This window comes from Tupaia chinensis, unplaced genomic scaffold, assembly GCF_000334495.1.
Source record: "Tupaia chinensis unplaced genomic scaffold, TupChi_1.0 Scaffold000368_1, whole genome shotgun sequence".
Lineage (NCBI taxonomy): Eukaryota > Metazoa > Chordata > Mammalia > Scandentia > Tupaiidae > Tupaia > Tupaia belangeri.
In genome coordinates this window covers 2,524,811-2,539,497 of record NW_006159865.1, presented here as the reverse complement: position 1 = coordinate 2,539,497, position 14,687 = coordinate 2,524,811, and the positions used below count along the sequence as shown (strand labels likewise).

The 14,687-nt window shown below is 51.4% G+C and overlaps 1 protein-coding gene across 3 annotated transcripts in view; it reads left to right on the top strand.

Annotated features, from left to right (window-relative positions):
• RARB (retinoic acid receptor beta) overlaps positions 1-14,687 on the top strand; it is a 430,651-nt gene that overhangs the window by 399,748 nt on the left and 16,216 nt on the right. For all 3 annotated transcript variants that reach the window (XM_006153322.3, XM_006153325.3, XM_006153323.3), the window contains exon 4: positions 1,557-1,717. In XM_006153322.3, the coding sequence (XP_006153384.1) occupies positions 1,557-1,717 (161 nt within the window). The remainder of the gene's footprint in view (positions 1-1,556; positions 1,718-14,687) is intronic.

Below are 14,687 nucleotides of genomic sequence, written 5' to 3'. Positions count from 1 at the left end.
TCACCCTGACCCTTTGTCTTCCCTCTCCCCCTTCACAATCCTCTCCTTTTCTTTCAACCTCTTTTCTTCCCTGTTTTTATTTCACTCTGCCCCCGGTCCCTTGCCACGCAGGGCTTGGGGATTCTCAGGGTGTAGACCCAGGGAACTGCCAGTTCTCAGATCTCTGACCTGGCATGCTTCTGGGGAGGCAACCCAAGCCAAATCCCCTTAGGGACGATCAGATTATGCCCTGGGTCATTTTGCAGCACAGATTCCCAGGTCACCGTGGTGGCAGACACAGCCCAGCAGCGGCAGCCATGGCACTCCCTGGGTCCCCGGGGAACGTGGACTCCCCAGAGGAGGTCGGAATAGTCTGGTTTCACCTGTCTGCCTCCCTGGGTTTCAGTTTCCTTCCCCAGGAGATCCTAGTCAGGGGCTAGAGCCTTAAGTTACGGTCGGATGTGAAGTCATTCGAGAAGCCTGTGCTGTGGGAGGGAGCATTCCACAGCACCAAGTCCTGGGCCCTGACGATGTGCCCGGGGCCCTGCTCGACCAGGTCCACAGAGACCAAGGACACGCACTGAGGATCCAGTGGGCCAGGCCAGGTGAGGAGTTAGGCTCCTGCAAATGAGTAGTGGGTGAATAGGTGAATGAATGGTTTTCCAGTCTGAGGGTTTCGTACTGCATCAATTATTGTTTTTAAATAGCTTAATTAAAAATAATAATAATAAAAATAAAATAAAGCTGGGTCTGCTTTATAACCTAGTAGTTGAGGCAGATGGATTGCACATGGCCAACCCAAGGGTTTGAATCCCAGACTTGGTGGTTTGAGAAACACGCCAGGCACGTGTGTGTGTGTGTATGCGTGCTCAAAATCTCAAAAGAAGAGAGAAGTGGAGAAGAAGGGATTGCAGCCACCATTCCCCATGGGGGATGCTTCCTTCTCTCCTGATCTCTCTGTCTCTCTGTCTCACTCTCTGCTAGCACATACACCCCCCCTGGCAAACAAACAAAGACAGCAGAGATCATGTGCTTATTACAGGAAGTATGCATGAAGAGACAAACACCATAATCCCATGACCTCTAAGATGAATTTCCTTAAAAGTGCCAGTTTGTTCATTCAGAAAATGAAAAACAGAGAGCGCACATGCTTAGCAGGAGAATGCTACTAACGCAGCAGCAGGGGCTTTGTTCGGGGACCTGACTCCCTGGTAAAAGGGGTCCCTTGCAATGTCCCTCAGGGACTGGAGGAAACGCTCTTGGCAAAGTCCTCCCTTCATCAAGAATCCAGTCCACATATAGAAAGTTCTCTCACAGCACACCAAGACTGTAGGGCCCCTGGGGGAGCTGAGCCTTCTGCAGAGCTGACTGGCTCGTGCACTCTCAGAACGGCAAACCTAGCTCTCTGCCCGGGCCCCAGGCTGCCCACTCGCTTCCTGGGGTGATGCGTTTACACCACCTTCTCCCATTGCTCCTGTTCCAAGCGTCCAATGCGTCCAAGGCAACATGGGGCAAAGCCAATTTCCCAGCCCAGGCAGCCCAAGCTGACCTCTTCCTGCCTTCTCTCTCGTTTCCAGCTGTCAGGAATGACAGGAACAAGAAAAAGAAGGAGCCTTCCAAGCAAGAATGCACAGAAAGCTATGAAATGACCGCTGAGCTGGACGATCTCACCGAGAAGATCCGGAAAGCTCACCAGGAAACCTTCCCTTCACTCTGCCAGCTGGGCAAGTACACCACGGTAAGAGAGGCCCGCCCAGGCTCCGGGAGCAGCCACCAGCCCTCGCTCACAGGCATGCGCTTGTGGACCTGCGCACCTATGCAAACAGACACACCATGCACCCTCTGCCCTGGGCCTGGCACACACGTCCACTCACCCTTGGCCCAGGACTTGTGTGTCAGCCAAGTGGGGCTACACAATGGCCACTGTCCTGCACGTCAGAGCCTTTGGGCAACCACCGAGTAGGAAGGATGTGTCTGCAACTCAGTCTTGCATGCATGTATTCACTCAAGAAATACTAATTGGGACCGGCAGGTGCATGGTAGTTAAGGCTCTGGAATCCCACATGGCCAACTGCAGTTCGAGTCCTGGACTTGACAGCTTGCTTTCTTACTACCCCCACCTCCCATCTCTCTCTCTCTCTAGTCAAATTAAAATAATAATAATAATAATAATAATAAATATTTTCTAAAAGAGCAAAAAGAAGAACTAAGTGAGCAGTTACTGTGTGCCCAGCAGTGAGCTGGGAGCTGATGACATGAACTACTGATTGCTGCTCTTAGGGCCAGTGTGGCGAAGGAAACTAGTGAACTCAGACCCCAGTGAAGTTCCATGGGTCATGACAGACACCTGTACACAAACCAGAGGAGACTCAGAGAGACAAGGGGTCAACCTTTTAGAAACACCAGAATCCAGTTAAGATTTGGGGGGCCCTTCTCTGAGCAGGTCTGGCTTTATGGAGAAACAGGTAGAGCCCTTTGCCAGAGCCTGGAGATGCATTTTCAGGAGGTGAATGGTTCCCCCTCTGCTCTTCAGTGCTCTGCTAAAAATGGCTTCCACTGAAGTTAGAAGGAAAGAGAAGAAGGGAGGGAGAGACAGTGAGAGAGAAAGAGTAGGAGGCATCTGTGGGCTGCTTTAGGATGTGCCGGTGGGGATGTCCTGAGATGCTTTAATATTGCGAAACGGTTTTGCATGTTTTACGTCCACTGATGTGTCTTCCTGGCTTGTGGTATTCATACATGGCAGGCACGCAGGAGATACCTGATTAATGAATGAAACTAGAATGCTGTTCTACTCCCTTCAAATGTCTCCTGTTGCTCACCTAAGGTGCTCATAAATGTGCTTTTATTTTATTTATTTTTAAGAGAGATTTTTATATTAAGATGTGTATACTCGCAGGAGAGACAGAGAGAGGAAGCGAGAAAACACCTTCTGGGGGGATGGCCATACTGCAATGCCGTCTCCTCCACTCTTCCCTCGGGATCTTGGGCACACACACACAAACACACACATACACACACACACACACACACACACACACACACACGAGCCTGGTATGAGTTTCAAGCCTCTGGGTCCAGGACTTGAACTGCAGTTGGCCATGTGGGAGTTCAGTGTCTTAACCACTTGGTTTGGTGATGACTATGTGAGGAAAAGAACAGAGTGAAAGGTCCTAAAGGGTAAATGAGGGAGTGATGATGGCAGAAAGAAACAGAGCAGCATATGGAAGGATCTGGAAGCACTTCTCGGGGAGCATGTGACTTGCATTTTGGGAGCGGCCAGGGGCAGGTTTACCTGTGGACACTGGGGCTGGAACACACATGCATGGCTTCTCAGGTGAGCACGGGATCACTGGGGGCCTTGAGGCTGCACAGTCTTAGATGTGCCAAAGACGTGAGCTCCCACTGGAAGCAGGGGAGGAACCTGGAGCCGTGTTCCCCCAAACTCAGTGTGAATAAAGACACCTGGCGATCTTGGTGAGGTGCAGCTTCTGGTTCCCAAGTGACACCAATACTGTGAGCCCACAGACCCCGTGCACTTGAAGAGCAAAGGCCGTGACCCATGCTTGGAATGGCAGGACCCAATCTGTCCTTCTGGAGCCCACGCAGGCCCTTGGTGTCACAGGGAAGGACAGATGCTGGCATGCCTGCCAGGCTCAAGTACATGCTTATCTCAGCGGACCAGCCCCCCTGAGCTTGGGGAGCATTGTGCTGGCCCAGAGCCGGATGCAATGTGGGATCAGGCTAGACCCCACCCCAGAGCCTGCATTGTAACCTGGGAGGGAAGCACAGGCTGGGAGGGAGGACCATGAATCCAGAGCAAGGGCCTGAACCGCGTGAACGCAGCTCACATCACGCTCAGCCATTGTCAGCTGTGCGACCAGGCACAGGTTCCTTCTCTCAGCCTCGTGTCCCCACCTGCCCGTGGAGATAGCACAATGGTGGAGGAGGAAGAGAGACCATTCACGAAGTTTCTGTGTAACGGGACCTGGCCTGTCTACACAGCAGCATCGTGATAGAACCACACCCCACACATCCTTCTCCTGGGTGAGAACTGGCCCTCGGGGAGCTGGCCCCTGCTGGGCACCTCCAACGGTTCAGAGAAACAAAATGATTAGTGATCAGAGCCAAGGAGTGTAGCAGCTCTTGCTTCTTGATCGCCAGCCACCACCTTCCAGGCACTGCACTGAGCTCAGTGGCAAGGTGAGAGCCCTGGTCTAAGAGAGGGGGAGTGAGCTGATACTGGAGCCATGGGAAAGGGGAAAGGAGAAGGTGAGTGTGAGCAGGGGGTGTGGAAAGGTGGGGTTGAGTCAAGATGAATGGGAAGTGGGAAGTGAGAACCAAAGAAACGCAGCTGAATGCTGACGAAGGAGTGAGTCTATCCTACTCTGTGAATGATGGAGAGAAGTGGATGGGTCTTGGGTAGAAGTCTTCATTGTTGTCACCATCATGATTACACTTCAGCTGCACTGAACATTGACTGTGTACCAGCGGCCAGACTAAGTACTCTTACTGTATTACTCTTACTCATTGCTCCTTCAAAGGACTCTGGGAGGGGGTATTATGGCCCCCTATTACAGAGGAGTAACCTTAGGCATTGAAGGTCTAACGTTGATGGTCTGACGTTGCTGTCTCAACGTCAACAAGTGGTGGACTTGAACCTGAACATTCTGACTCAGGTACTTTTGTTTGTTTGTTTGTTTGTTTAAGATTTTTTGCCATGGGGGACCAAGAGGTGGCGTGGTGGTTAAGGCCCTGGACACTCCCACATGGCTGAGTTCAAGTTCAAGTCTCGGACCTGATGGCTTGCTTTCTCACTTCCTTTCTCTCTCTCTCTCTCTCTCTCTCTCTCTCTCTGGGTCTCTGTCAAATTAAAAATAAATGAATGAATAAATAAAATTTAATAAATAATTTAAAAAATATTTTTTGTCCTAGAACATGTGTACTTGCCAGAGAGAGACAGAGAGAGGGAAAGTGAAAAATCACCCCTCTCCCCAGGGGCTATGGCCACATGGCAACCCCTCCAGGATCGTGGGTATGCACACACACATGCCTGGCATGTTTTTACAAGTTGTTATCCGTAAACTCTAACCCTAACCCTAACACTATCCCTAAACTTAAACCCACACACACACACACACACACACACACACACACACACACGAGCCTGGTATGAGTTTCAAGCCTCTGGGTCCAGGACTTGAACTGCAGTTGGCCATGTGGGAGTTCAGTGTCTTAACCACTTGGTTTGGTGATGACTATGTGAGGAAAAGAACAGAGTGAAAGGTCCTAAAGGGTAAATGAGGGAGTGATGATGGCAGAAAGAAACAGAGCAGCATATGGAAGGATCTGGAAGCACTTCTCGGGGAGCATGTGACTTGCATTTTGGGAGCGGCCAGGGGCAGGTTTACCTGTGGACACTGGGGCTGGAACACACATGCATGGCTTCTCAGGTGAGCACGGGATCACTGGGGGCCTTGAGGCTGCACAGTCTTAGATGTGCCAAAGACGTGAGCTCCCACTGGAAGCAGGGGAGGAACCTGGAGCCGTGTTCCCCCAAACTCAGTGTGAATAAAGACACCTGGCGATCTTGGTGAGGTGCAGCTTCTGGTTCCCAAGTGACACCAATACTGTGAGCCCACAGACCCCGTGCACTTGAAGAGCAAAGGCCGTGACCCATGCTTGGAATGGCAGGACCCAATCTGTCCTTCTGGAGCCCACACAGGCCCTTGGTGTCACAGGGAAGGACAGATGCTGGCATGCCTGCCAGGCTCAAGTACATGCTTATCTCAGCGGACCAGCCCCCCTGAGCTTGGGGAGCATTGTGCTGGCCCAGAGCCGGATGCAATGTGGGATCAGGCTAGACCCCACCCCAGAGCCTGCATTGTAACCTGGGAGGGAAGCACAGGCTGGGAGGGAGGACCATGAATCCAGAGCAAGGGCCTGAACCGCGTGAACGCAGCTCACATCACGCTCAGCCATTGTCAGCTGTGCGACCAGGCACAGGTTCCTTCTCTCAGCCTCGTGTCCCCACCTGCCAGTGGAGATAGCACAATGGTGGAGGAGGAAGAGAGACCATTCACGAAGTTTCTGTGTAACGGGACCTGGCCTGTCTACACAGCAGCATCGTGATAGAACCACACCCCACACATCCTTCTCCTGGGTGAGAACTGGCCCTCGGGGAGCTGGCCCCTGCTGGGCACCTCCAACGGTTCAGAGAAACAAAATGATTAGTGATCAGAGCCAAGGAGTGTAGCAGCTCTTGCTTCTTGATCGCCAGCCACCACCTTCCAGGCACTGCACTGAGCTCAGTGGCAAGGTGAGAGCCCTGGTCTAAGAGAGGGGGAGTGAGCTGATACTGGAGCCATGGGAAAGGGGAAAGGAGAAGGTGAGTGTGAGCAGGGGGTGTGGAAAGGTGGGGTTGAGTCAAGATGAATGGGAAGTGGGAAGTGAGAACCAAAGAAACGCAGCTGAATGCTGACGAAGGAGTGAGTCTATCCTACTCTGTGAATGATGGAGAGAAGTGGATGGGTCTTGGGTAGAAGTCTTCATTGTTGTCACCATCATGATTACACTTCAGCTGCACTGAACATTGACTGTGTACCAGCGGCCAGACTAAGTACTCTTACTGTATTACTCTTACTCATTGCTCCTTCAAAGGACTCTGGGAGGGGGTATTATGGCCCCCTATTACAGAGGAGTAACCTTAGGCATTGAAGGTCTAACGTTGATGGTCTGACGTTGCTGTCTCAACGTCAACAAGTGGTGGACTTGAACCTGAACATTCTGACTCAGGTACTTTTGTTTGTTTGTTTGTTTGTTTAAGATTTTTTGCCATGGGGGACCAAGAGGTGGCGTGGTGGTTAAGGCCCTGGACACTCCCACATGGCTGAGTTCAAGTTCAAGTCTCGGACCTGATGGCTTGCTTTCTCACTTCCTTTCTCTCTCTCTCTCTCTCTCTCTCTCTCTCTGGGTCTCTGTCAAATTAAAAATAAATGAATGAATAAATAAAATTTAATAAATAATTTAAAAAATATTTTTTGTCCTAGAACATGTGTACTTGCCAGAGAGAGACAGAGAGAGGGAAAGTGAAAAATCACCCCTCTCCCCAGGGGCTATGGCCACATGGCAACCCCTCCAGGATCGTGGGTATGCACACACACATGCCTGGCATGTTTTTACAAGTTGCTGAGTCCAGGACTTGAACTATAGAGTCAGCCATGTGTGATCCAGCACCTTAACCACCATGCCACCTGCTGGCTTCTGGGGTAGCTCTTTTAACTGTTGAGTTATCCACAGGTGGTCATCAAAGTAGAATCAGGCATCTGTTAATAGGAAGAGGTTGCTATCATCCAGGAATAAATCACTTTTAGCTCCAGGAAAAAAAAAAAAAAAAAAAACAGTAAAAGTGGTCAGATTGGGAGGCCATCCTGGAAGAGGGGGCTATTAAGCCAGATTGTGAAGTGAGAGGTATATAAGACAGTCCCTGGAGCTATTTACTATGACAGCAGGGCCCTCCCTCTCCCAGACAGATATCTTAGGGTGGCCTCCGCAGACCCCAGACCCCAACTCTCCCGGGAACCAGGTGAAGGACCCCCACTAGAATCTGAGGAAGGCAGGGCAAACTGCATTTGCCGCTCCTAGAACACATGCCCCGGAGCGCTCGGATTCCAGCAGGAGGCCACCTGTGAGCATTGGCACGCCTGCAGCAGCCCCCAGCCCCGATAAACAGAAGCTGGCAGGTGGACACACCGGGGCCCTTGTGCCTTGGGCAGGATGACTCACAGGTCTCCTCTCAACCCTCTCCCAGAGGTCCCCAGCAAGACTGAGCCCCAACTGTCCCCAGCCATGATCTGTCCTGGCCTCTTCCTCCTCTGACCCCTCTCTACCTCCTTCCACGGCATCTTGGACTCTCCTCCCACATAAGCTGCTAGCATTCAAAGGCTCGTCTCAGGGCTGGTGTTCGCCTAGGACAGAGGTGCTTCCCTGGGGCCTCCAGGGCCCCTTCCTGTGCACCCCTCTTTGACAGTGAGGTACTATCAGTCCCCATCGGAGACCAGCACTTTGAAGGGACCTTTTTTTAAAGAATTATTTATGCATTTAATTCCATTTGTTATATATATTTTTTAATTTGACCAGAGAGAGAGAGAGAAAGGGAGAAAGCAAGCCACCAGGTCTGGGGCTCGAACTGCTGTCAACCACGTGGGAATCCAATGCCTTTAACCACCTCGCTACCTGCCAGTCCCCCTTGAGGGGACTTTTTTGCACCTCTTTTCATCAAGCAGCAAAAATCTAAATACACGTTTCATCTCCAGTGGGCAACTCTTAACTCCTGGGCAGCCCAAGCCCTCCCGAGAAGCAGCAGCCCGTTCTCTGGACTGAGGGTGCCCTGAGACCATCTCTCAGCCGGCCTTTCTGTTTCTGCTCTCTCTACACAGACCTAACTTTGTTTTTATTGTACGCAGCTTCAAATCCTTTCTGGAAGTAGATGGGGGTATAAATAAATTAAAGCAGTCAAAACACATTCTCTGCAAACTCTTAGCTCCAGAGTTGAGCATTTATTTTTTTTTTAAAAAAAGCTTTTTTTAGCTAGGCCGTTAACTTCCCCTGCAAGAAACTTCCTGTCGCTCTCACCAAAGTGGCATCCCTGTCTGATGCTTCTGGAATGAGTGGGCAGAGGGGAGTAAAAGAGGCAGCCAGCCGCCCACTGCAGACCTTGGAAAGAGGTTCCTTTGGCTTTCCTACTCTGGGTGGATTTGGGACAAATGGCCAGGTCCCAGGAGGCGGCAGGAGTGGATGGGGAGGCAGAAACATCTACCCACCAACCTCCACTCGGGCCTGGGCAGGGCGCTCACCCGGGAGCTTCAGAGCTGGTCTCCTGTGCCAGGTTTCTAACCAAAGACCCCTCCAAAAAATGGCACCAGGGCGAGGGCAGGTTCCATGTGGAAAGCTGGAATGTGGGGAAGTGGCTCTTTACAAATGAGCTTTCCAAAATAGAATCTGGAGCGAGCCGGAGGACACACCCTGGCTCTGAGGATGTTTCCTCTCCTTCCGTAGGTCTACCCTAGCAATTTCGTCATTTGGGATATAAGCCCCCAGAAACCCAGGGTGAATTCTTGCCTGTGCTACTTGGGACTTGCATGACCTTGGAAGGTTCCAGCATCATTTAAGTCTTAGCTCCCTCAGCTGCATAATTCACTTTTTTTTTTTTTTTTTTTTTTTTTCACTTTTCCAGAGAGTACATGTGCTGGCCAGAGCAAGGGAGAAAGAGAAAGAGCACCTTTCCGCACCCTGGTGTGTGGTCCCACTGCAATCCCTTCTCCCTTTGCTCCATCCTGCTGAGATCTGGGCCATTCCTGCACTCACATGCGGGCAGGCATGCACGTATGTGCGTGCACACACACACACGCATGCACATACGCATACTCCTAGCATGTCTTTTTAGCTACTGGGGCTGGGATTCAGATCACACAGTCAACCAGGTTGGAGCCAACCCTCAGGCCACAGGTCCAGCCTGCATAATGGGAAATTTAATAGCACCTGTCTCCTGGGGTTGTTGGTGTTCAGTGCGAAAGTATATTAGAGCGCCTTGCACTGTTTCTGACCCAGGAAGATGTGCACACGGGGCAGGTCTCCTCCTCTCGGTCCTGATATAAACGCCTTGTCACTTTACAGCCCTATATGCAGGTGCTGGTAGGAATGGCAGTGAGATGCCTCCAGGCTGTGTTCCGAGCTCTGTCTGCTCCCGCCGCTCACAGCTCTGCCAGGTGTGGGCTGTTCATGACCTTGCGGGGCTTGGCAAGATGTAAGTTGCCCTTCAGGGGGTTCCTGAATTTGAACTATGAAGATTTAAGGAGCCCTGACCTACTCATAAAAATGACCACAAAAAGAATCATTAAGCCACCAAAAATTTCCAGGAAACGTACTTTAGGAAGAGAAGGTTAGGAACCAGCAGATGGCATCATGGTTACGTTGTTGGACTCCCACATAGTGAACTGCAGTTCAAGTCCTGAACCTGGTGGCTTAAGACTCACACTGGGCACATGTGCGTGCATGCCCAAGATCCTGAGAGGAGAATGGAGAAGAAGGGATCGCAGCATAGCTATACCCCGGGGGGGGGTAATTTCGCCCTTGCTGTCTCTCGGTCTCCTCGGTCTCTCTGGGGAGCACACACGCCCTATAGCAAAAATCTCTCTTAAAAAAAAAGAGAAGCCAGCAGGTGGTGTGGTGGTTAAGGGCACTGGACTCCCGCATGGCCGACCACAGTTTGAGTCCTGGCCTGGCGGCTTGCTGTCTCACTTTCTCTCTCTCTCTCTCTCACTTGCTCGCTCGCTCACTCGCTCTGGTCAAATTAAAATAAAAAAGTTAACTAAAATAATTCTTAACAAAAGAAAGAAATAGGCTATTACAAGCACTCACAGCCACTGTGTTTAGAAAACATTTACAATCATACCAAGAATCAGATTCTTACTCTAGGAGGTTGGCCTCCCAGGTGGGGTGGAAGTTCAGGTGGGAGCTCTGAGACTCAAGATCTGATCCCCACTCAGTCACCTCGCAGCTGCCTAACCTCGAACCAGCCCTTAACTTCAGGAGGCCCAGCTTCTTGCCAGCAACTGCCTCTGCCCTGCCTGTGTCACCAGACCTCTCTTATGTACTGCAGGCCTGTCGTGTGTGTTTCCTGGGGCTGCCTCAACAAGTCACAAACACCTGGTAGCTCAAGACAGTGTTAACTTATTGGCTCATGGTTCTGGGGGTTACTGGTCCAAAATTGAGGTACCAGGAGGGGCGTGCTCTCTCTGGAGGCGTTAGGAGAGAATCTTTCCTTGCCCCTTATGGTTTCTGAGGCTGAAGGTGGTCTCTGGCATTCCCTGGCTGGAGGATGCATTGCTGCCATCCTCTGTCCTCACCTGGCCACCTTCACCTCATCTTCCCTCTGTGCGTGTGCAAATTTCCATCATATGACCAGCAGGCATGTATTAAGGCCTACCCTAGTGGCCTCATTTCCAAAGACGGTCCCATTCTGAAGTGCTGTGGTTAGTCCTTCAATATGTCTTTGTAGGGGACATGGTTCACCCCCTCACACCTACTGAGTAAAGGCTTAGAGTCCACAACATTTCCTCTCTCTGCTTTGCTTTCTAAAAAAAGGGTGAGAAAGAGACTGCTCAGGGACGGGACGGGCCCACAGCACTTTGGATTCTTTGACCAAAAGTTTGCAAGCCCTCCTCGCCTCACAGAGCCACAAGCAGCCCTGAAGAACTCCCTGTGGAAGGCAGTTGCCACCAGACGGGGCTTTACAGGCAGCGGGATTGCCCTGCACCTGCAGGTCTTAGAAAAGGACTCTGGGCAGCCGGGTGCAGAGGAGAACCAAACCAGAAGGAAGGGACCCATTTGCGTGGCAAGAATTGCCATTTCATTGACTTTCATAGCTGGGCTGGACTTTTCTGCTAGTTAAGGTGGCCCTGGGGGGCCATAGTCGCCTCCTCCGTGTGGGCTGCCACGCTGCATTCTGGGAAGGCAGCTGGCACCCTGCTGCAGAAGGTGCCCACGTGGCCAGCCAAGGTAGGGATGCTGTCACTACCAGGCCTGCTCCTGGCCCTGCCTCTGCCCCACCCCTGCCCTGGCCTTGCCAATTTGGTTTCTCACTGGCTTCCTGCAGGGGCCCCTTTTCCCTCTCCCACTTTCCTCACCCACCGCTCCCTGCAGCTCCCTGCAGCCATCCCCTAACAAGCCAGCCAGGCCAGGGCTCCCCATTTGCCGCAGCTGGAAGACAATATATAAGCCATTTTAAGCCTCATGCCGATGAATCCTGCAACCGGCGTAATAAAACACCAGGTTATTTTGTGTTTTATTAACTGCCTCTTGCCTTCCGTTTGCATAATAGTGAGTTAGATTTACATGCCGTTAAGACGGCTGTGCATTATTTTTAATAGAAGGTGCGACAGGCCTCTCTCTCTCTCAGCCCTGGCGCGTGATAAAGGAACCTTATCCGGGGCTGATGAAGATTTCGTTCACACTTGCTGGGTCGGGGCAATGGCTTTTTTTCCAGATGGATACTCTATTGTCAAATGATTTCCCTCTGTCAACTGGCCTCTCTGTCCCTCTCTTCCGTGCCATCTTCCTGCGAGCCGGATAAACTGCCTATTAAATTTAATTACAGCCTGAATGGCCGCACGGCTTGATCTGATGTTCCCCGGAGTGCACTGTATTCCTCCAAGGTCCTTGAGGAAGGAATAGCATAAATCTGGAGGATGCATGCCTACTCTCTGCAGGGAACGAGGTAGAAGGCAGCTCGGCACCAAACTCTTCTTTCTGGCCTTCCTCGCTGACATTAAAAGCCAGTTTCCTTGACTCATGCAATCTGATTTGAACTGAGAACTAAAGATGCTGGTTTGAGATGCAAAGTACCCTTCCCTGAGCTGTTTACATTTGCCCACAGCCACGGCTGGCCTGGGAGACCTGCCTTCTGCTGGGTGCTTCAGTTCTGCAGATGCTAAGGCCTCCCAAGCAGGCCCGCTGCTGCTCAGGAGAAAAGGCAATGCAGAGCCTCATCCTCAAAGTGACAGTCGTCCTGGGACATTGAAAACAAGCAAGGACTGTGGGGATTTCATTCACTCAGATTCATTCAATGAATATGTGCTGAGCCCTTAACTATGTGCCAGCCACTGGCCTAGATACCAACCATGCAACAGCGAATAGCTAGACAGTACTCACTAGTACACGGCAGAGTGAGTGAGGAGATGCATGCTATGGCGAGGAGCAGGAGGGGAGATGGGGGTGCCAGGATGAGAGAATGCCGCAGTGCTCAATAGAGTGGAGAGGGGAGCAACAACGTGAAGGCATGGGGGATGCATCGTGCAGAGATCCCCAGGAAGGGCAGCCCAGGTCTAGGAACAGCTAGTGCAAAGACCTGAGGTGGGAGCATGCCCCACCTGTTCAGTGAGAGCAGAGAGGCCGGTGTAGCTGGGGAAGAGATGGACCAGAGACGAGGGGCTGGATCTGGGTGGGCCTGGCAGCCTTTGAAATGACTTTGGCTTTAGCCTGAGGGAGATGAGAAAGACCCCATTCTAACTAGTGTTTTAAAAATCTCCCTCATTGTTGGAGCCAGCAGGCAGTGTGGTGGTTAAGGCACTGGATTTCCACATGGCCAACTGCAATTCGAGTCCCAGACCCAGCAGTGTGAAAATCACAGGGCCAGCAGTTGGCATAACAGTTATGACGCTGGACTCCCACATTGTCTACCTCAGTTCCTGTTCTGGACCCAGTGACTTCAGACTCACGCTGGGCGCAGGGTGCATGTATGCCCGAAATCCTGGGAGGAGAATGGATTGCAGCATGGCCATCGCCCTGAGGGGGTGACTTCTTACCTTCCCTCTCACTGTCTCTGTCTCTCTCTGCCTCTGGTCAGCACACACACCCTACAGCTAAAACCACTTAAAAGAAAAGAAAATCATGCCCAGCACATGTGTGTGCATGCCCAAAATCCCGAAAGGAAAATGGAGGAGAAGGAATTGCAGTGTAGCCATTATTTTCCCCCTCCCCCAGGGAGTGCTTGCTCACTTTCCCGCTCTGTCTCTCTCTAGTGAGTGCACATGCCCTATGGCAAAGACCTAAAAATAAATACAGATCTCCTGCATTGCTTTGATGAGAGTAGAGTGGCTTGTGAGGGACCAGGACGAACGAGTGAGGAGGTTGTTGCCGTAATCCAGGCAAGAGGTGATGTTGGCTGAGAGGTGTGGTAGGAGTAGAGATGAGACCTCTTCTCTAAGTCTTAGACGTTCTTTAGGAGAAGGCTCTAAGTCTTAGACCTTCTTTAGGAGAAGGGAGGCGGCAGCCCCTTAGCTCCATCAAGCTAAAACTACCTTAGTCAGAATTCTTCCTACTGAAGATGATAAAAGCCAAACTCAAATTTATGTAGATTAAAAAAACAAAATCCTCCTGTAGATCAGGCATGACTGTATGCAGCAGCCCTAGGTCTTTAGGACAGACTCACTCCTCTTTTCTTTCCAGCTTCCATTTTGTGTTTCCTCTAAGTTGGCCTCATTTGCAGGAAGGCCTTCTCCACCTAGTGACCTCTGACAGCTCCTGGCAACCCTCACTGACAAAGAGCTTCTCTTCCTCAACTGTCCCAACCAAACTCCAAGAACTGAGCCTCACTGGCCTCCTCTGGGTCACCTTTTCATTCCTGAACCAGTCACTGTGGCCAGGAGGAGGGACCACTCTGATTGGCCAGAATAAAGTTAGGTGTCCTCCCTGCACCTGAGGGAGTCAGACAGCCCCACCCAAACCCCAAAGGGTGAGAGGGAGAAAGGCGAGTTCCCCGGTGACTCCAGAGGCAGAACGAAGGGGTGTTAGGAAGGTAAAGCTACGACATGGGCATCCCGCTCCATTCACACTGGAGCTCCAGCTGCTTTGGAGATTATTGAAAGGAAAAGCAGGACTGGTCCCATGGCCTAGTGATCAAGGGAGCCAGATCACACATGACCAACCTCGACTTAAATACCAGCTTCTGGGGCCAGCAGATAGTGTAATGGTTACATCACTGGACTCCCACATGGTCGACTGTGGTTCGAGTCCCAGGCCCAACGGCTTAAAACTCACAGTGGGCATGTGTGCACGTATGCCCACAATCCCAAGAAGAAAGAAGAGAATGGAAGAGAAGAGACTGCAGCATGGCCATCCCTCGGGGGGGTGATTTCTTGCTTTCTGTCTCT